The sequence below is a fragment of the Anticarsia gemmatalis genome, chromosome 19, assembly GCF_050436995.1.
Source record: "Anticarsia gemmatalis isolate Benzon Research Colony breed Stoneville strain chromosome 19, ilAntGemm2 primary, whole genome shotgun sequence".
NCBI lineage: Eukaryota > Metazoa > Arthropoda > Insecta > Lepidoptera > Erebidae > Anticarsia > Anticarsia gemmatalis.
Window position 1 is genome coordinate 6,443,863 of NC_134763.1, and position 21,284 is coordinate 6,465,146.

Consider the following 21,284-nt stretch of genomic DNA (forward strand, 5'->3'; position numbering starts at 1 on the left):
CATTATGCGGTCGCCCATCTATAGAATGACCGTTGCTTAACCCACAGATCGTTTACCGACCGGTGAGCACAACTGTATTGTTAATTTGTGGTTAGGAAGTTTACTATTACACTTATATTCATGTCGCTAAATAGATACGTAGCAGATAGGTTGATATTTTAAATGGTGGTCAGATGTGGTTTTGTGTGCATCACAAATAAAAGTTATTTTTAATTTACCGAATGGCGAATATTAGGTCGGGGAAAAAGTCTTTTCGCATTATAGAATGTATGAACTTGTAATAAAATCTCTTTGGCTTCAAGAATCACAAATACTCAGTTGATTAGTATTAGTATTAGACTACACGGTTCATTAGGTTTCTTTCAGTGAGCTCGTGAGGAGCCCAAATATCGAGCTTTTTTGTGTAGAGAAAAGATTTTATTACAAGTTCATATATACTACAATAAGACTTTTTCTCCGAACTAAAAGTTACGTGTAATTTTAAAATAAAACGTCTTATCTTTTATTTCGTCTGAGTATAACAAATTTATTTTTAATTTTACGTTTAAATACATTTTATCCTCAAGTCATGTAAAGATTTCTCTGTCAAGGTTCAATTAAGATACATTGTCTGTAGGTAATTATGTTATCTGTAGATTTTTTATGAGGAAAGGAAACACAGTAAAAACTTTTTTTTTCCAATAGATAAGCTATCAGTAACTGTCAATAGGTCGTGAGTTTAGCAACTACTGGTGAAATTAAGTAGAAGTAATTTTAGGTAAATTTTATTCTCTTTAAGTCTCGTAGCAGGTACGCAGGTATGTTGATAAGATATTTCTTAAAAATAATTAGGCCATTTAAATTGCGGTTGTACCTATAGCGTAGCATATTTTACGAAGAACTTATGTTAAGAATTCTGATCAATGCTATAACTACGGTTAAAGTAAAAAAGTTCCCTGGCTAAATATCAAGCGCAGCATCATAAATATTCAGGTTCACAAGAACAACTTATTAAAACAACGCACCAGTACCGTAAAGAGAATCGGAAACTCACGATCGCAAAAAAACTTATCATACTCCAAAGATCTTTCGGTAGAATTTATTTAAAGTTCAAATTAATTAGCTTCCCTAAAAGTTAAAACTAAAATTTTCAAGTTTTGACAAGCAACACGCATTACGTCTATTTCTATAGTTCTTATATATGAGACTCTATTTATAATTTCAGGACTGCAAGCGGACCCTTCAATCAAGATCAAGGTGGAGCCAGGTCTGTTCGAGTACAAGATGTGGCACTTGGCTAAGGGCATGGCGCCGTTCATGACGCCCATCGAGCTCTACAAGGCTGGCTTGAATGTCGATCTTGAGTAAGTATTAGTAACTAGCTGACCCGCGCAACTTCGCTTGCGTCTCATAAGAGAGAATGGGTCAAAATTTTCCCGTTTTTGTAACATTTTTCACTGGTACTCTGCTCCTATTGGTCGTAGCGTGATGATATATAGCCTACAGCCTTTCTCAATAAATGGGCTATCTAACACTGAACAAATTTTTCAAATCGGACCAGTAGTTCCTGAGATTAGCGCGTTCAATCAATCAAACAAACAAACAAACTCTTCAGCTTTATAATATTAGTATAGATAACATTTAACTACCAGTTCACTGCTAAGCTTGCCTTTTCTGATGCTGAGCAATGTAGTTAAGTAGTTTCCCCACCACCGTTTTATAGCTGTTCAAAAACCTCTTATGCTTAGTACTAACATTCAGTTTAACTCGGTCGTGTTGAGGGTTTTGTAATTGTTACTTTCCTCGTTTTAGGTTAAAAATATTGCGTGATACCGTATATGAGTTGGGTTCATAATTCCAAATATACTTAGCAATAATTAGACAGATAAGCAATTCTGTCTTGCTTTAAGATGTTTTCATATACATGACTGATGTTTTGCTCTTATTTACAGGTACCGGCCATACAGCGACCTTGACATTAACACGCCGGAGTCTTTAGAAGAGTATTACAAGAGAGGAGAGTTAGTTGTACAGTCTGCCGTCAATGAGACTGAGAAAGAAGGTAATAATATTTCTATGCTGATAAGTGTTGTAGATGCGAAAGTTTGTCACTTACGCTTGTTTCGTTTCACCTAAAGACTGGAAACTTACTAAAGAGTTTTGACGTTACAGTTAATTTCTTTATTAGTTATACATTTATTTTTTAATTAACTGAAATTTAATTAAAGGTCCAGGCTTTTTAAACAAATTTGACTGACATAACGCCTTTTATTTTACAGGCGGCAACATAATCTTCATCGGCCACGCAGCCACACTAGACATCATGGCAATCGCATTGAAGCGCCTCAACGAGCCGCAACGCAAAGACTATCCCCCTTACAAGATCCATCCCAACCTACTTCGAGTACCGTACTGCGCCTTGGCTGCTATGAAGGACAAGCCGTGGCAGGTAGTATGCCCCCCTTGCCCTCCTTCCATCAACTCTAGCTCAGGACGATACGATTGGAGATGGCTGGCTAAAACTGAAGACTAAGGCTTTGTTTCTTGCTACGCTAAATTGGTCGCGTACATTACATGAGAACCGTCGGTATAGAAATATCTACCGCGGTGTTCTTTCCCATAGAACTTTGTGTGAACTCATAAGTTGTATTGATGTATGCGACTGATGTTAGCGTAGGAAGAAATTATGCCTAAGGTATTAAGTACTGCGGCGATACAAGTGTTGTTGTATTCTTAAGTGACGCTTGGTTTGCCAATATACCCGTTTCTAATGTCCGTTTAGCCTCTTGGAACGATGTTTTGCCTAATGGATTATGCACTTTGAAAACAAATAGAAAACAGATTAACTGTCTGTTTTAGAATCAACTGATTTGGGTTGCATACTATAATTACTGAACCACATAAAGATATTGCTAATTCACATAACAATTAAAGTACTTAAAACTGAATAATCTCTTAATAACACATTATCTCTGCCGTGTCCTTATGTGAAAAAGGCGTGATTTTATGTATGTAAAAAAGGACACAAGTAATTCACATTAAAATACAAATATGTGAAACAAAATATGTTAGTTCAATAATTGAACACGTTATTTCGAAAAGGGCACATGTAATATTACTAAAACATAAGTATGTGTCCTTTATCGAAGTTACATAATTCGTTTAGACTATGAAACAATGGAAGTTATTTGTATCACAAAACATTGTTCCGATGGCTTCAATATTATTATTATCTTTGTATAGACATGTTGAAACGGGTCCTAAGTGTTGTGATATACTTCGCAAGTATTAGTGTAAGTTTAGTATATCTGTTAGGTATTTACTGCTATTCGTTTTGCTATTATTAGATCAACGCATACAGTGGCTACTGAAATACAACTAGACTAGAAAATTGTAAAGAATATACAATACAAAGTCTCTCAATAACAGCCGTTTGCGTTGGGTGCTTATTCTTTGTGTCGAATATAAAGATTGTACTTTATGTGACACAGTATAAAGTGCATATTCCAATACTTTACTATCTAGTTGGTAATAAATCGTTAAAGTATGCGTTGACTTTTAAAGGTGCACCCATGATTAATCACTTGTTTTATAAACGTTGCAATCTTCGACAGTGTAATCAACAAAATATGCAATGCTTTGGATAACTTTCTCGTACCATTTATTATAATATTTCGATATAAGTATGTATCATTAAAACTTGAAGACAAATATCGTATGCTGAGAGCTGAGGGCAATTTTGCTTTGTTCCCTATTCGTATGCTTGACTTAAAACTGGGTTAATATTCGTGCCAATGAGTGATTGTTTGGTGTTTAATTACAAGTGACTACTTATGAGTGTGCCGACTGTGCCTCATCATAAATAGCTGTTTCATCTGTACATAGCGTACAAGTCCTATGTTGTATTCAATCCGTTGCGATCAACATAAAGTTCAACTAAGACGTTGCTTATAAAATTGTGAATCATTACCGTGTGTAATTAAAATGCTTTTAATTCAGGTTCTATATACTTTTAATAAAGATTACGTTTGTACTTATAATAAATCAAGCTTCTCCGAGTGCTAGTTTCGCTGTAAACTTTACATAGTTTTTGACATTCCGAACATCTTACATAGGCCAATTTACACATATCAGTGAAGTTACAGTCCGACTTAGAGGCGCCCATAGCCAGTTGCGTTCACCGGTCGGTAAACGATCTGTGGGTTAAGCAACTATTGGCGCGGTCATTCCATAGATGGGTGACCGCATAGTGGTATTTGAACTGGGCGTCTCCGTGCTTCGGAGGGCACATTAAAAGTCGGTCCCGGTTGTTGTCTACTAAGATAACAGTCGTTAAGCCACGTCAAAGGGCTTCCGGGCGGCTTGAACAACTTTGACACTAGGTTGACCACTAACCATACGACAAACAAACAAGTCCGACTTAGCTTACTTCAATTAGCACATGTACAGTGCATCTCCTTCATCAGTGATCGCTGGCGTTGGCATTGTCACTTCTTCTTCTTACTTGTGTCATCACTGATAAACATACGTTCATAGAAAATAATTACATGAGAGAATTATTAACATTCTGACGGGACTAAGCCGAAACTGACTTTACTGATGTGTGTGAATCGGCCCTAATAGTCGTAAAAATAAAAATATCGTGTAATAAGTGTATAATCATGTAATATTAAAAATCGCATTTTATACTTCTGGTTCCTAACAAAGCTATATCTATATAAAGTCTATCTTCAAACTATTTTATATGTTGCGTATACCTTGACATAGATGTAAGTGCTACAGTCGATGTGTTTCATAACAATAAAATAACTAATACACTGATATGAGTGATATGTTTATACAGTATTTAACTCTAGTCAGTGCTTGAACATTAACCCTCTTATTCATAAAAATATATGAAGTTATGAAAGGCTTATAAAGTGTTTTGTTTCTTTCACTCCTTAGCGAAATGAAAGATAGAAAACATATTATAGTGGCTTTTTAACTAAAATAGGTTTATAGTGTGTTTATGAATAAGACGGTAAATCATTATTGTCTTGTATAAAATAATAGGTTTAACTTGTATGAGGATATTGAAAGCGCGGGGCGTGGCCAATAAAGTATACGTGTACTCGTTTCTATGTAAGAGTGTACGATTATAGACGAACAATAATAATAATAATATTATTATACTTGTTAACACTGCAACGTAGCGCTTTCATCGACATCGTTACGAGACAAAGGTGTAAAATAAATTATTATGTACTACTCGACCACATGAATGAATAACAAGATACATATTACACTAGTACGAAATGTTTCTTCGTTGTGTTGTGTGAATTTGTGAAACTAACACCAATTTTGATGTGCTTTTGTATTCATAGCTAATTACTAAGTTATTCAGCCCTAACACTGGCTGGCACCATCTTTAGGTTTGCTTATAAAAATATCATGTAGTCAGTAATGTAAGCAAGTCTTGTGATCGAGTAGTACATATTATTATCATATTGAACTTTTAGTAGTTATGCTACGAATATTATATATCTAAGCAGTACAGAAACTGTGGGTAAGGCTTGCTACACACATTCGGTTGGGCAATATTTATTGAACAACAAAACCGACTCGACACTCGTTCGGCTTGTGCCAATCGCGTTCATCGGGAAATATTCGGTTTTGCCGCCCGGCTAGGTTGATGTCAAACCGAGTATGTGTATAGTAAACCTCATTTTACCCTACAGTTGTCATTAGCTGTTGTACATGTATGTACTTCGTCGGTACCTGTGTATATTAGTGAACTTATTTCTTTGTATGCCTTATTAGACTGATTAGATGTATGTTCATCACACTCGTATTAATGTTAATTATAAATATTTGTACCTATTACCAACTGGGTAAAATAAAACACTATATGAATGATATTGGTATATTTTATTTTTCTTTACAATCTGTTAAGTTGCAGTCGTTGTCAAATTAATATCTGAACTTTACCGAGATATAACTGTTATGCGAATTTACTAACCCAACTTGCTAATAATAAAAAATCATATGTTACTAAGTTTTTTACGGTGAACGGTGATCACCGAAAACCACTACTCAGTTGGACAGGATAATTGTTTTTATTCAACACTCGCTCACCCGCGCAGCTCAGCTCACGAATTTTCGTTTTTCTTACTAATTTTTTAGTATTTTCTCTCCCCATTTAAAACTTTCCCGTGTGTATTACAACGATTTTTTAAAAACATTAAGTATTGTTATTGGTTGAGCCGTTCTTGAATTTTGCGCTTACCAACACATTTTTATTCAGAAGAACATATCCGTCATTTAATACTCCTTACACATAGCAGATATTTATCTGACAACGACGGTATGCTGTTATTTACAACATTTTCCTTTAATGTACTTACAATAACACCTATGTCTGACTAGAAAAATTGGGACAATTTGATCAACAATACGGTTAAGAAATGCAGAACATAATCACATAAGCCGAAAATAATAGAAAATGCTAGTCATTACCCATTACTTAATGAATTAAGGCTTCGAAGGCACAACATGTTCACAAAACATCCATCATAGTTGGCACACTTGGTTAAACCACACTTTTAACAATGATGTAGGATCATCGGGAACTTGTGAGTAAGTAATGCTCTACTTAACTAAACTTTAGATTTAAGTTTCAAGATTTTTGGCACTTAAAATTATCAATGTGTTCCTCATATATTATGCAAGAGCCTCTTAGAGTAAACTACACTCACTATCAATTATTTACGGCCAGTTTCTTAATGAAAAGTAACAACCAAAGTATAGTGTAAAGTAAATTTGGCTGTTACTTTTGATGAAGGTACTGGCCATTAAAAATGAAAAAAGTTATGTAACTTGCCAGCATGTTTCACAGATATTGTCAGAGCCTCTTAGGGTAAACTTCACTATTGATTATTTACATATGGAAAAAGTTACTTGGATTTCTATGCATTAGCGCTTCCTTAAAGTTTCTTCGAAAATATGATTATCGAAAAGACTCACCTATAAGAATTCCTCACAAGCCCAATTCTAGCTACATCTACACTTAACACGAGATCAAATTCAAACAAAACAGGACCAATAGATATGTATAACATCAACATCACACAATTACTTGTCAACATTCGTGTAATTCATCTTCTCAGATAAAACTTCTTCAACTATTCTCTGTATCATAAGTCTGTCTTCCATTCTGATGTCTTCCGGCTTCGTCTTATCGTCGTATATTTTTCTATCTAACAATCTAACTATCACTTCTTCTACAATAGAATCTACGTTTTCGTTCGTAAGATTTGCCGCTTCAGGTATGTTTATTAAGTTTTCTGATGACGTAGTTGTTTCTTTACTTTCGCTTTTCGCATCATCTGTTTGTGTTATTTCCTCTTTCTGTTCGTGTATTAATTCTGCTTCAGGTATGTCTCCTCTACCATCTTTTTCTTCCAACTCTTGAGCGACATCAGATATGATACTGTCTTTAAGTTCATCATCAATATGTTTATGACGTTTCATTATTTCTTTTAATTTCTCTTTGGCAGACGCAACAACTTCTTTTCGAGTTTCCAACTTTATTTTCTCTATAGCCTTTTTCTTTCGTTCTTGTCGCAGCGTTTTTAAGTCATCTATAGCTTTCTTAGCTTTCTGTAACTTTGGACCTGTTGTTATGTTTTCTTTGGATTCTGTAACTATTGGGTCTTTTTCTACTTCTTTTGGTTCTAAGATTTCTTCTTTAGCTAACACCGTTTTGTCTTTTTTGCTTACAATTACCTCACTTTTGTCATCATCATCCATATCATTATCATCAACATTGTCTGGTTTCGTTTCCTCTTTAACTGGTTCTTCAAATATTTTGGTCTCCTCTACTTGGGTTTCAGTAATTTCTTCAATCTTTTCCTCTACTGTTTCTACAGGTGTTTCAGTTACAGTCGTTTCAGTTTCCTCAGATATATTTTCTTTGATACTACCATAGTCAACAACATTAAGGATTTCCTCTCCACTTATTTCAGCTAATTCCTCAGATTCGAATTTAGGTATAGTCTGAGTAAATTTGATATTATGTCCATGTGGATGTTGACGGAAATCGTTCCTTTCTAGAATAAAGATCGCTGGTTTTGTCTTAATCCTAACAGGTGGCATTAGTTTATAGTTCATAGCAACTTGAGAAAAAGATTCTATGCTATCTAAAATCGCATGTGTTTGTGAAAAGTATTTCAGTTTCGCTGAATATTTGCTCTTAGCCTCTATAAGGAGGTGTGTGTACTCTTGCAGCTGTTCGGGTAATAAAGACTCGTTTTTACTGTACATCCACTGGTCATGGATCTGCGTGTATCTTGTAACACCGGTCTGCGCTGCTAAATTACAGATATGTAGATGGACGTATGGTTCGTTTTTCAATAGTTTGTGGAACCTGAAAATACGAAATACATAAATTTTTATAGATGAAAATCGACGACGATTGTAATTTTTATACTTTAAGGGCCTGTTCCACAACTTATAGATAAGTGCCTGCTATTGTACCTGATACAAAAAGTGGCAACAGATGTATACACAAGTCGAGTTACGTGGTGTAACGCCGCCGGAGTGCGACGTCACAGTCAATTCTACTCGTTAAGCATATCAATAGAATCCGGTCGTAATAAAACAATGTTCGGAGTTGCTAGTTATCCAGGCTACTGACGTATTATGTTTTATCCTAAAGTAAATTGTGTGGTCCTGGTTTCAATGGATAATAAATTTTGTATAATTTAAATATAGAACAAAATCTCAAACTCACCTAGTAATAGCTACTCCACCCGGGTAGTTTGTCATAGCTACCAAAGTAAATGCTACTGATATGATAATATTACCAATGATTATGACGATTGTTCCCCAAAAAAGTAATTCAAAAATAGGAGCTTTCGTTCTTCTTATATATCTGGAAAAGACAATAAAAACCACATTAATAATTACTTATATTACAACTAATATTCTTCATTCTCATTGTAGCTCTATACCTAAGAATGACACTTATTACAAGTATTTGGGCTACGCTAGATAAATTAACCAATCGTAAAAGTTCAAGAAAGCCCACAATACTAGTAATTTTAAATGGAGAATGTTACTAGGTATGCCAAATCACTTTAAATTTGTGACACAGTATAGCCTGTGTGTATACATATAAACTAGTTTTTGTTTCAGTCAAAAATACCGAATAGTTTTGATTTTATAAGCATTCAAAGTTTCGAAAAATATTGAGTCCCGCTAACGGCCGCGTGAGTGGTTGTGACGTCATACTACACTTGCGCCGCTCGGGCCGCGTCCCGCTTAGGGTCAGCGCAGACCAAGAGGAGCGCAGCGGAGAGGAGTTTTTAACGCACTTGAAAATCAACTTTAAATTAATTGAAATAAAGTGCATAATTGCTTGAACCTGACAAAAAATGCTCGCGCGTCCTCGAGGATGCGCGGGTATCCCCGCGCATACTCGAGGACGCGCGAGCATCGTACGAAAAATTTCAATGTTGTTACTGAGTTTAAAGAGAGAGAACGTCATTTTTATTCTTCTTCAGTCAAAAGAGCAATTATAATCATGGCCCAGTCTACCATTGTTGACGAATTTTCACGAAAACTGGCCTGTTTAATGAAGAATGGTAACCTAGAAAGTTTTCCTCGCGCAGGCTCGAGCAGTCGCGAGCATGCTCGAGCATCCGCGAGCCGTAAAGAAAATGCTCGAGACCGCGCGAGGATTATTCCGGTCTGTCTGCGCTGGGCCTTAGTATTAAGTTGCCAGTCGTTGTTGTTGGTGTAATAACTTGCGCAGTATTTTGTTGTGTTTGCGTCCGCTTATTACATTTTTAGTGTAGTAATAGTAAATATTATTCAATTAATAAAGTGGATGAAGGATTTGAAAAAGGGCAATCGGATAATCTACCTAAAATAGATGAAAATAATGGTTGCGCATTATTTATCAACAAATAGAGATTTTGTTGCCTCCGAAATCCTTTTTATTATTATAAATGCGAAAGTTTGTGAGAATGTATGCATGTATGTATGTACTATTTATTTATTTGTACTATTTACTCCGTACGTTTGGCGCAGTGGTTTAAGCGGTCACCTCGCCGCAATAACCGTAGCGCCGCGTGTGGAGGTTTTGAATCCCATCCGGGACAAATCTTTGTGTGATAAGCACGAGTATCTGTTCTGGTTGTCAATTTATCTATATTGTCAATTTATCTATATATTGAGAAGTATATGAGTATGTTTATCAGTTATTTGGTTACCATTGTACAAGCTCTGCTTAGTTTGGGATCAAATGACCGTGTGTGAGTTGTCCAGCAATATATAATATTTAATTCAATATTTAATGTATGTATATAGGTATGTATGTACATATATATATGTACGTATGTATGGATGTTTGTATGTATGTATGGATGTTTGTTACTCTTTCACGCAAATGTGACTGAACCGATTACAATGATATTTGGTATATAGGTAGCTGAAGGCCCAGAATAACACATAGGCTACTTTTTATCCCAGAGTTCCCGAGGGATCGGGATTTACACGGGAAGGGTTTCCATGGAGACGAAGTCGCGGGCAGCCTCTAGTATATTATACTTAACTAGCCGACCCGCGCAACTTCGCTTGCGTGATGCGTCACATAAGAGAGAATGCAGGGTCATAATTTTCCCCGTTTTTGTAACATCTTTGGTTGCTACTCCGCTCCCGATGGCCGTAGCGTGATATTATATAGCCTATAACCTTCCTCGATAAATGGTCTATGTAACACTGAAATAATTTTTCAAATCGGATCAGTAGATCCTGAGATTAGCGCGTTCAAACAAACAAACAAACAAACAAACAAACTCTTCAGCTTTATAATATTAGTATAGATTAGTATAGATGACTATTTGTAATATCTATACTAGAATATTAGAAAGCTGAAAAATTTGTTTGTTTGAACGTGCTAATCTCAGGAACTATTGGTCCAATTAAAAAAAACTTTCACTGTTAGATAGTCCATTTATCGAGGAAGCCTATAGGCTATATATCATTACGCTACAACCAATAGGAGCAGAGTACCAATAAAAAATGTTACAAAAACGGGGAAAATTTTGACCCATTCTCTCTTATGTGACGCAAGCGAAGTTGCGCGAGTCAGCTAAGTTAGATATTCACGATCACGCATATTATAAAGAAACAATTTTTAATCGAAATAATCACGTACTTATTGATTTTACATTTTCCCTGCCACTGTAAAATCAATAAATTCGCGATCATTCGGTTAGAAATTGTTTCATTATAAGATAAAGTTAATTATTATTGCTTATATACTTACCTACATAAAATTTAATTACATTTAGGCACAACATATGATTTCCTAGTATTTGAATTGAACATTTTTAAAAGTATTTAGGTATAATTTCAACGCACCGAGCGCGCGACCCCAAGCGGACTGTGTGAGCCAGACTGAGCGTAGTGTAGAGTGACGTCACACCGTCCCCGAGAGCAAGCGTCGTGCGGTTACAACTTGTTTTGCTTATAAATCGGAAACTAATTGAGATATCGAAGTAATTCTTTCACTAGTATTTTTTATTTTTAACAAAGAATAAGGAGTGCTAAAAATCAAAATTTGTTAACATTCTCCATTGTTTTGCGTTGCATAACTATTATTAGACTGGCATTTAGGTCGGCGCAATTTGCGTCAAAACATCAGGCAAAATCTGGGTTAAGTTGGACTGGACCATTAAACATACATAAGAAAAAGGCAGTGTTGTATGAAATACAACACGCATTTCACCATTAACCCATTGACCGCCACGGTCGGCTATACTCGACAAATCAGAAAGTGCTCACGACGCTTTCGTCGGCAAATGTCGAGAAAAATATAGCGTCGTGAGCGTATAGCCGACTATGGCGGTCAAAGGGTTAACAATGTTAGTCCCGTGTAATAGGAGGCGAGCCTATTGTCATGGGCACGTTGCCTAACTCCGGACTACTATTAAGAATAATCATCTATTAGTCCGGGCCACATGGGGTAGTGACCACAAATCCCTGAGGAATAATTTTTAAATAACTTCACATTATTCTTATTTCTCATACTTACATATAGGAGCAAGCCGCGGCTGACGCCATGTTGAGCAAAGGGAATACGTATATAATAAACCTAAGTTCTTTGTGTGGTAGGAACGAGTAGAGCAGTATGTACACGAAGGCGGGGGCCGCGTATTGGATCATTCGCTTGTCTAGGAACAGTCCCACTGGGATAAGGACTAAACTCGGGCCGAGGCCGCGAGGTAACGCTGAGTAGATGTACCAGAGGAATGGAGATGTCTGTAAAGCTGTTAAGGAGATTACTTTATAATAATATAATTATATACTTTTCGTGTACAGTTGTTGCTGTTACACACAGTATACAAATTTTGAGATTTAAAATTCGTCTTTTCGATGAATTGCAGTAAAAGTTGTTGGTCCATAGTCAAAGATAGACACGAAAATAAAAAAAATATAGTAAACTGTGTTATCAATTTTTTCAGGCCAGTTTTACCAACATTACTGGCCTTTCCACATATCATCACTGCTACATATCAACTTGACAGTAATATACGTCAAAAGATAGAACTGAATTCTAATCTAACAGTTTATCATAAAAATAAGTTAAAATTATTTGATAAAGGATACACCCCAGTCAGAGCTCTTGTTCAAGATGGTGTTGTACCAGAACACCTCAGCCTCGGGCCACAGCAGCCGACCCCAGAACAGTGAGTCTACTGCCACTGTCAGTGCAACTAAACCAATTCCAGCTGGTATTGCTATTTTGAATAATCTGCAACAGAAAAAAAAAATTGTTACTAGATTGCTTGTCTAAAAAAGACTAGACAAGTTAGAGGGTTTTAGTACGAGATCATTTTTATTTTGACTTATGTAGTTCATCATAGACATTTTCAGATATCTAAAATGAATTATTTTTTTCAGGATTTAATTAACAGTGTGCACACACCATTATATCATGTATAATAACTTCTTTGGCAACACCAGAAATTTGTATTATTAGTCAGTCTAAAGTTAATCGTTTTTGGCATATTAAGGTCCAAAAGTATTTGAAACATGTATAATTGATTTGTACTTACGTTTTAAAATCAATCTTCTTGAAATACAAGTCAATGATGAGGAACAAACCAAATAACATGGCCAGTTCTGCTCTGAATATTATTATTGAAGCCCCTGCTGATATAATAAACTGCTTGTGTTTGCCTGACAACCAACCTTCAAATGCTAGGAGCACTGGAAAATAAAAAATTACTAATCAATAAATGATTAAATAATTATATTAGCTGGCGGTCCTGTGTGACAAGATATATGGATGAGAATGGGGCAAGAGCTTGTAAAAATCATAGAAAGATTGTTAGATTGTAGACAGATTTTTATTTATAAAAGATACTGATGAAATATAAAGCAAATAAAATTAAATATAACTTGATGTTACGACTAGGTAATCAGACACTATTAATAGTAAAGGATAAATGTTGTCAATCTATAAACTACACTTACAGTATCCTCAAAACAATTTACCTCTTTAATTATTATACTATTATCATCAAATCTTTTTAGGTTCCTTTGTGGGTACAAAGGAACATATAAAAATCCAGAAAATCATAGTCACAGTTTGCTACTCACCCAAGGGTAGTACCATAATATTAGGTAATGGCCGACTCATATAAAACATGAAGTGGTACTGTGTCACTGTGATTAGTGTGAACCACCAGGCAAATGTGTTGCCGAACTGCTTCTGCAGCGCACTTCTCAAGCGGCTCCATGATCCTATTACTGATAACGCGAGTGTTAGACGAACTAGAAAAGAAAACAAAGATTTAGCTCAGTATTCATTGTTTTGAAAACAAAATTATGTTTTAAATGATGGCACAATTCTTTAAACTCAAAAATATACGAGGTAGTTTTTGTCAAAACTTATTGTCCGTAATTACTAACCTACATATTGCATCCAAAACTTGTTGATTCCAATAAGATGTAATATTGACACTACAGGAACAGATAGTGCCGATATTACGAGCGGCCCAACAAAAGTGCGCGGCACAACTCCCGGGAACTCGTTATGATCATACTGGAAAAAGATAGTAATGAATAGATCGCTATAGTAAGCGACTTATGAATCCAAAATTAGATTTTGTAGACACCTGTGATAGGTTATGTCGTAGATACAAAATGTCATGAGTGGCTTGAATATTAAAACTCTCTTCTACTTTCGTAAACGGGCATAGCAAGACATGCAAGCTGGCGATGATATATAGTAATTGGACCATTTCTTTTGATACAAGCCACAATAACAACCAATCAACCCATATCTTCTCCTTGAACTGCCGACAAATGTCAGATTAGACAAATGTCAAGTGTTATTGACAGAAGAGCCAAAACAATAATATCGCATCACTTATTCTTTAGTCGACTATGAGTGCAGTTTCTGTACTTTTGTTTTATTAATAGTTTTACTACATAACAGAGCAATAGTTTTAAATTAATTGATACATTACGAAGAGCTATAAACTGAATGTATAAATACAATTTAATTTAAATCAGAGAGACTTTAAATATGCAATAAATTATAATTAAAATTTATTATCGAATTGACAACAAAACGTAGTTTTGACAACAATCGTCAACAATGGTGGAACGGATACCGTGACATTTTATGGCAGTATTCGTTTTCTGATACGAAAAATATCAATAATGATCAATAATTCACATGAAATAACCTGTGCGATTATATTGCAATAATATTTCGCTCTATCTTGACATAAAACAATAAGAATGTGTGATGTTTGTTCGGAGTTTTCACAGCTTTTAGTAAATTGTAAGTTACATTGTTTCGAAATTTAGCAGCCCATTTGTTCTCTTTATGTATTTTCTTTATTCCGAAATAAACATTATAGAATACGATATCGTTCAATGCAATGTTAGTTATAATAAGCGAATATAACACTGTCGGATCGTGGTTTTAGGTGAATCCAGACTAACCGACGATGTGTCCCAGTATCCAACAATAAGCCAATCGGAGCTAGAAACAGTGCTAAACTACATTCTTTCTTGGCCACAAAGGTAATACACTTAATATATTTCCGTACACAGTCATATTTTCTAACATAACTCCCAAAAGTGCAACAGTCTAGATACATTGCTTTGTTTGAGATCTTTCATACACCTGTGTAGTAAGTGTTTACAAAATTATACAATGGATCACACTTAAATTGTTAGTTTCATTCATGAATATAAGTTTATATGTAGTTAAACTGTTGTATTATACCTTTGTATAAAATGACTATTGTATTGCCTCCTTGTAACTATTGTATATTAATGAATTTTACATGTTAGTAAATTTGTGTATTCTTCTAGGCAATGTATGTGTTGTTACCGGGATGTGAAGAATTTTGAAAGATTCTACCTTGTAGTGCAAAGCATACTATGTTTGTCTGTGTGTCAACTGAAACAGCTAAAGGATGATTTGATCGAAGCAGCTAAGACAGCACCATCACCTGATAATGCACAAGAAAAACAAAAACCTGAAGTGGCAAGTCCCACCACGACTGAGGATAAGAACAATGAACAGAATGAGACCCCACCAGAACCAGAGACACCTAAGCCTCCACCTGAGAGCCCGGAAGAGCCCAAAAATGCTGAGACACCTACTGTTTCAACTGAAGACACTGAAGTATGGTCCATGCAGCAAAAAGAAAAGCTCATGCACATTGTGTCCAAAGTGTTCCTACTGAACTTCCCTCTGTACTTAGCATGTAAACACTCAGCGCTGAGCCGCTTAGATGATTTGTCTGCTCAAGAGATATCAAACCTCAGTACATACTGTGACCTTCATGATACGGAGATACCAGCTTACTTGCTTAGAAATGTCAGCCTGTTCTGCAAGCTTGGAGGAGTGTGTGCTATGACAACAGTGTTTGAACAAGCCACCCCAACGACACTGCCACTGTCTATGGCACATGCTATTGTAGCAGCTGTCGGTAATCTCAAGCTATGGCTGAACTTCAGGGCAGTTGCACAACTCTTTATGCCATTGAGAAGCAAGATATTAAAGTACATGTGCAGTCTGGAGGATAAAGATCTTAGAGTGCCAGCAGTCAAATCTATGGCAGGTAAGACCAATTGGAGACTATTTCTTATCGTAATATATCTGATTGAATAAATATTTTCAGTTTTTGCAGAGAGGTGTATAAATATAACAAATTGTAAATTGTTTTCCATAGATTTTATGTGGGGAGCAGCTAAGGAGCCTTTAGACGCGCCACTGGCGTTCGACGGCGATGGTCTTCAGCTAGCTTTCAAGTACTTCAACAGTAGTACTCTGACGATGCGCCTGGCGGGAGTGGCGCAGATCAACGCACATATCGCAGCTCATAATGAACTGTGCGCGGGAGAACCGGCCGCCGACGCTGAGGTGGCGGGACAAAGACTGGCCACTTGGCTCACTTTTAACAACATCATTGAACATTTGTTTGGACCTAATCTTCATGTGGAGGTCAGTGATTTACCATAAGACTTTAATAATTGCTCTGCTTACTGTTTATTTGGAATTTTCTGTACCAAAATTATGTACAAAGGTTTTTTCAGAATACATTTGCTAAGGTTCTTGTTTTTTTTCGGGTCTGTGTGTGCAGGTGATAAAGCAATCTCATATGATCCTGAAGTTCCTGGCTGTAGAGGGGCGCGTGACGCCGGACCACGTGTTGTTGATCTGGGCGGCGGCGCAGCTGAAGCACTGCGGGCGCCAGGTGTACGACCTGCTGCCCGGTTTCATCCGCGCCCTCGCTCCTAAACCTTGTGCACATTTATACAGTCTACTGTGCGCTTTACCACCCAAGGAACACACTGAACAGGTTAGCTTTTTTTTATTTGCTGGCTGGTTGATTTTTAGCTGTTAATGACTTTTGTTTTCAAGATACGACTGTCCTTGGCGCAATTTCCTTGTGATATTTATTGCAATAATACTTACTTATATTTCATTTGATATAATATGAGCAAAGCATAAAACTTATAATATTGTTATCTAGATTGCAATGAGGAAAACCCACCCAGTCCAGTTGATAAATGATGTGTTTTTGTTTGATACAGGTATACAATTATTTGTCCTTGATTGCAATAAGTTGACTTAATAATATATATCTTGTCAATACTTAAATGCTACACAATTACAATACACTGAATTCCGAGGTTCGATTCCCGGATCAGGCAAAGTATTGTTATTATTTTATGTCGTACAATTCTAAGTAACAGCCTGGAATAAAGACACTTAAATGACAGTATATTAAAAGTAGTATTTCATCATAGAATATTTTATTGTACCTTTGAGGGTAAACTGACTATATAGATATTATAGCTTATAGAACATAAAAACAAAACATGCAAGAACTTATTTGGTTTCCCAGAGTCTGTACTTAGCGTCGGCGCTGATGCGTGCGATGTGGTCCCGCGGCGGAGGCGGCGGGGCGGGCGCGGGCGCGGGCACGCCGCCGCCGCTGGCCGACGAGCCGCCGCTCCGCCCGCCGCAGCCGTCCTGCAAGCCGCACCACAACTCCTCGTCTGAAGCCAGCGTCAGCATGGACCAGACTAACTCTGATGATGATCCCGTAAGCTATTTTTTGTTAAGTTATGTTTTGATTACAATATGTCGTGTTAATTAATAGCCTAAAGTTACGCTTAGTTGTCCAACTTTGTTATAATTTATCGGCGTCTTAATCTTATTTTTTACATAGTGTGAGGAATTGAGCACATCTGGCGAAGAGGCCGGCCCTACTCCGCGCAAACAGAGCAAGCATCAACGTGAATTGACAGGTGAATATAACCACATACTTACTTATAATACCATAGGAATCTATTATGTTACGCATTGTAATTAAATCTATTTATGTGCCAGGTGAACAAGAATGGCTACGAGAGGGAGAAGAACTGACTAAAAAGGAGTGTCCTACACTCAAATCTTGCCAAAAGTAAGTGCTTTTGTTCATACAGCTCTTTAAGTTAGATTCAACTGTAATTTTATGTACGGTATGTTAATGCAATATAATTATCAGTTAGGAGGCCGTTCATTTATATAAAAGTGACGATTTCAGAAACTTCTTAAAACCCTGCCCATAAAATCTCTTGTGCCTATAAAATCTCTTGTGGCTGATGAATAGTTTCAAATATATTTTTCATTCTATCATTTCTGTTGTATGTTATATGAAACGTATTTCTAAGGGTGTTGTGGATCATTGTTATCAATCGACATCCGTCGACGTCGATTGGTGTAGTAGCTTTCATTGATCGACTAATACTGGTCGTCTAACCACTCCATCGATCGTCGTTCGATGTCATCGATCGACATCGGTCGAGGTTGATCGATTAGTGTGATAGCTTTAATTAATCGACGGATAACGTTCGACTATTTACACACAGGGTAACGTGGGGAGCTCAACCAGCATGATTGACGTTCAAGTTGACTTATCCATTCTACCATTGATCGATTGTCGATCGATGACATTGTACGACGATCTATCGATTGTCGATCGATGACATTGTACGACGATCTATCGATTGTTTAATCGACCGGTAATTGGTTTGGTAGACACTATCGATTGACGTCGACTAATCCATTCTACCGTTGATCGATAGCATCCATCGACGATCGACCGATTGGTGTGATAATACTCTAACATAATTGTTTATTGTTAAGACGCAACAAGCGTGCCGGCAGCAGTGGCAGCGCCAGCAGCGGCGCGGAGGAGATGCTTCGTCCGCGCAAGAAGAAGTTCTACAAGAAGCGCCACAAGCCCGCCAAGCCCAAGCATTTCCGTGAGTGCATGGTCCATACACCACATCACATTCTAACTTATTACTATCATTCATTAATCTTTATTTAGTAGTCTAAGGTAATTTTTGTGTAAGTGAAAAGTTTTACGTTAATTTAAAGTTTGCAAAAAAAGCTAAAGGGGATCTTATATTCATCTCAACACAATTATTTTTCCTGCTGAAAATGAGAAATATTTTTTTAGTTCGTAAAAAATAGATCATCTATTTGGAGATTCTCCTGCCTTTGAAACTGGAATAAGAGGGAGGCCACAACTCTTAGACCAGCGTCGTAGATCTTTACAACTCGTCCTAAAGGACCGTTGTGGCCAAGCCCTTAGGGGCAGTCGTTTTTTAAATTTTTTTTTATATTCAATTCAATCGTCATAACAGAATATGATGTATTAAGTCTTGTTTATTGTTGAGCAGCGACACAATTGAAGACGGATCTAGCTGAGTCGGTGTCCGAAGTGGAGGAGGAGTCGTCCGGGAGTGACACCGCACACTGCCAGCTACTATGTGACAATGTCGAAGCTAGGTCAGTACTCAAGTATTTCCTTCGATTATTTATTTTTAAAACATCTAAATTTTATTATATGGTATAATCAAATTTAGATGTTTTAAAAATGAAAATGAAATGAAAAGATGTTTTTTTAGTAGAGTTTGAATCTATATATTATGCTAGTTAAACTTCCTTTACTTGTACCCTGTGTCCATTGTTTGTATATTTGTAAAATACGACATAAGAGCAATCCCCACGTCATAAGAGCAATTCTTAGTGCGGTAATTGTCTTTAAAAAAAGAGGACTGAAGAGGATGTCCAGCCTCGCCCTCCGTTGAGATAACACATTTTTACCCTTTCATGCACAGGCTTAAATTCTTTCATTCTTTGGTAGCACAATTTAATCTCAGTTTTCATGTGAACTACGTATATACTAACGTCAATGTGGTATATCACAGTCGTCGTCTAATGGAGCTGCGCTTAATGGAGAGCTACAAGCGTCGCGGCGGCGCTGGTGGTGAGGAAGAAGAAGGCAGTGCATCGTCAGCGCTGTCGCCACACTCACACCCACACCTTGCTGACTTGGATGAAGACGATTCAGCCTGCGAGGAGGAACTCGCACGTCTCGCGCAACAGGTACTGCTAGTTTATCCCTGGCAAGACTTACGTATATTTCAGGTTGTCTTTCGTTAGGCGTCGTTCAATTTTTGTCGCGATGTACAATTATACGAATCGAGAAGTGAGAATCATCTCGCAATCATACATAGTTATTTTCATATAGTGACTTATTCTTTCAGACACTGCATTACCCCAAGGTAGAAAATGCCTTTGGCATTAAGTCCACCTTTAACACTTTTGTATATAAAGTTTAAAAAATAAATAAAAATCTCCTGCGATATTGCTAATGACTCTTCTTACTATTGTTTTGGATTGTAATATTCATATTACACCATATTAACCTTACATTGTGCTATGTATATAATTACTAGTAAAACTTGACTTGTGTGTCCAGGCGCAGTGCCTGACGGAGTACCAGGCGGGCGGCGGCGCGGCGGGCGGCAAGCGCGCGCGCGGCTCGTCGCCGGCGCTGGCGTGCGACGTGGACGACGTGTGCCGGCCCGGCAACACGCTGCTGTGGGACCTGCTGCAGGACGGGGCCATTGTGAGTTGTATGACCGCGCCGGCACAACTTACTATATCTGCAACTTCTATTTCACACCTGAATCTATATATACATATTATTATATATAAATGAAACCCGTTTTCCGTGGTCACGGCATCACGCGTAAATGGCTCGACCGATTTTACTAATTCTTTTTGTGTTGTATTTGTTATTATTAGGAGATGGTTCTTACGGAAAAAAATATTAAGAAAATCTCACAGAAATATTGAAAAATAGACATTTAATTTTGCATATTTTAGGCGGTACGAAGTTCGCCGGTCACCTAGTCTGTGATATAATGGCTGCCTTTACACATACGCTCTATCGCGCGCTTTTGTTGGTTCACGCGCGATAGAGCGTGTGCGTTAAGGCACCTAATGATCATATCAATGGTTTATCAATGGGCGGCCATGCACCCTCCGGTCAACCGAAAAGTTCTACTTGTTCGGGTAGACCGGACCTTGTACGTGGACCTAGTAAATTAGATGTTTAGCTCTCAAAACTACAGGTCGGATTACATAGATATCCTCTATGGTTAATTCAAACGTGTATAGCTGGTGCTAGTTAATATAAATGTTGTAGGTTAATTGTCGGTATCCTGATCATTCGACAGCCTTCTAATTATGATGAATGACCTCAGAAAAATAAATAACTCTATGTTACAGGAGCAACTTGGCGAAGGCTTAGCGCTCGAGGCAGAGAAAGCGCTATGTGCGTTACTATGCTTCAGTACCGACAAGTTTATAAGAATCAAGTTCATTGAGGGATGTCTCGACAATCTTGCCAATCACAGGTATACTATTTATAGCATGTATT

The 21,284-nt window shown here is 37.0% G+C and overlaps 3 protein-coding genes across 5 annotated transcripts in view; 2 read left to right on the plus strand and 1 right to left on the minus strand.

The window, feature by feature from the left end:
- The window catches only part of Epp (Ecdysteroid phosphate phosphatase), a 21,698-nt gene extending 15,822 nt beyond the window's left edge, over positions 1-5,876 (plus strand). For all 3 annotated transcript variants that reach the window (XM_076127016.1, XM_076127017.1, XM_076127018.1), the window contains 3 exons: positions 1,205-1,343; positions 1,932-2,041; positions 2,259-5,876. In XM_076127016.1, the coding sequence (XP_075983131.1) occupies positions 1,205-1,343; positions 1,932-2,041; positions 2,259-2,512 (503 nt within the window). In that variant the 3' untranslated portion in view covers positions 2,513-5,876. The remainder of the gene's footprint in view (positions 1-1,204; positions 1,344-1,931; positions 2,042-2,258) is intronic.
- Positions 5,868-14,350, minus strand: Alg12 (Alg12 alpha-1,6-mannosyltransferase). The gene is made up of 8 exons (XM_076127015.1): positions 14,148-14,350; positions 13,942-14,074; positions 13,630-13,803; positions 13,083-13,236; positions 12,634-12,778; positions 12,059-12,285; positions 8,750-8,890; positions 5,868-8,383 (listed from the first exon to the last, which is right to left on the minus strand). Exons 1-8 carry the CDS (start codon positions 14,271-14,273, stop codon positions 7,090-7,092), a joined length of 2,394 nt encoding a protein of 797 aa, XP_075983130.1. The 5' UTR covers positions 14,274-14,350; the 3' UTR covers positions 5,868-7,089.
- A 297-nt stretch (positions 14,351-14,647) lies between these two features.
- The window catches only part of puf (ubiquitinyl hydrolase 1 puf), a 34,935-nt gene continuing 28,298 nt past the window's right edge, over positions 14,648-21,284 (plus strand). The window contains exons 1-13 of the mRNA XM_076127138.1: positions 14,648-14,821; positions 14,970-15,066; positions 15,361-16,115; positions 16,227-16,498; positions 16,638-16,856; positions 17,406-17,606; positions 17,733-17,811; positions 17,894-17,966; positions 18,692-18,810; positions 19,234-19,342; positions 19,765-19,942; positions 20,319-20,468; positions 21,134-21,261. Coding sequence (XP_075983253.1) covers positions 14,779-14,821; positions 14,970-15,066; positions 15,361-16,115; positions 16,227-16,498; positions 16,638-16,856; positions 17,406-17,606; positions 17,733-17,811; positions 17,894-17,966; positions 18,692-18,810; positions 19,234-19,342; positions 19,765-19,942; positions 20,319-20,468; positions 21,134-21,261 — 2,423 coding nt within the window. The 5' untranslated portion in view covers positions 14,648-14,778. The remainder of the gene's footprint in view (positions 14,822-14,969; positions 15,067-15,360; positions 16,116-16,226; positions 16,499-16,637; positions 16,857-17,405; positions 17,607-17,732; positions 17,812-17,893; positions 17,967-18,691; positions 18,811-19,233; positions 19,343-19,764; positions 19,943-20,318; positions 20,469-21,133; positions 21,262-21,284) is intronic.

What these genes read in the sequence shown, in the direction of transcription:
- Alg12 (XM_076127015.1), bottom strand. Translation starts at nt 14,273, where the DNA reads ATGGTCCAATTACTATATATCATCGCCAGCTTGCATGTCTTGCTATGC. An exon ending in GTTTTGGATGCAATATGTAG is followed by an intron (nt 13,804 to 13,941) that starts GTTAGTAATTAC and finishes TTTCTTTTCTAG; the next exon opens with TTCGTCTAACACTCGCGTTA. An exon ending in AAGAAGATTGATTTTAAAAC is followed by an intron (nt 12,779 to 13,082) that starts GTAAGTACAAAT and finishes TTTCTGTTGCAG; the next exon opens with ATTATTCAAAATAGCAATAC.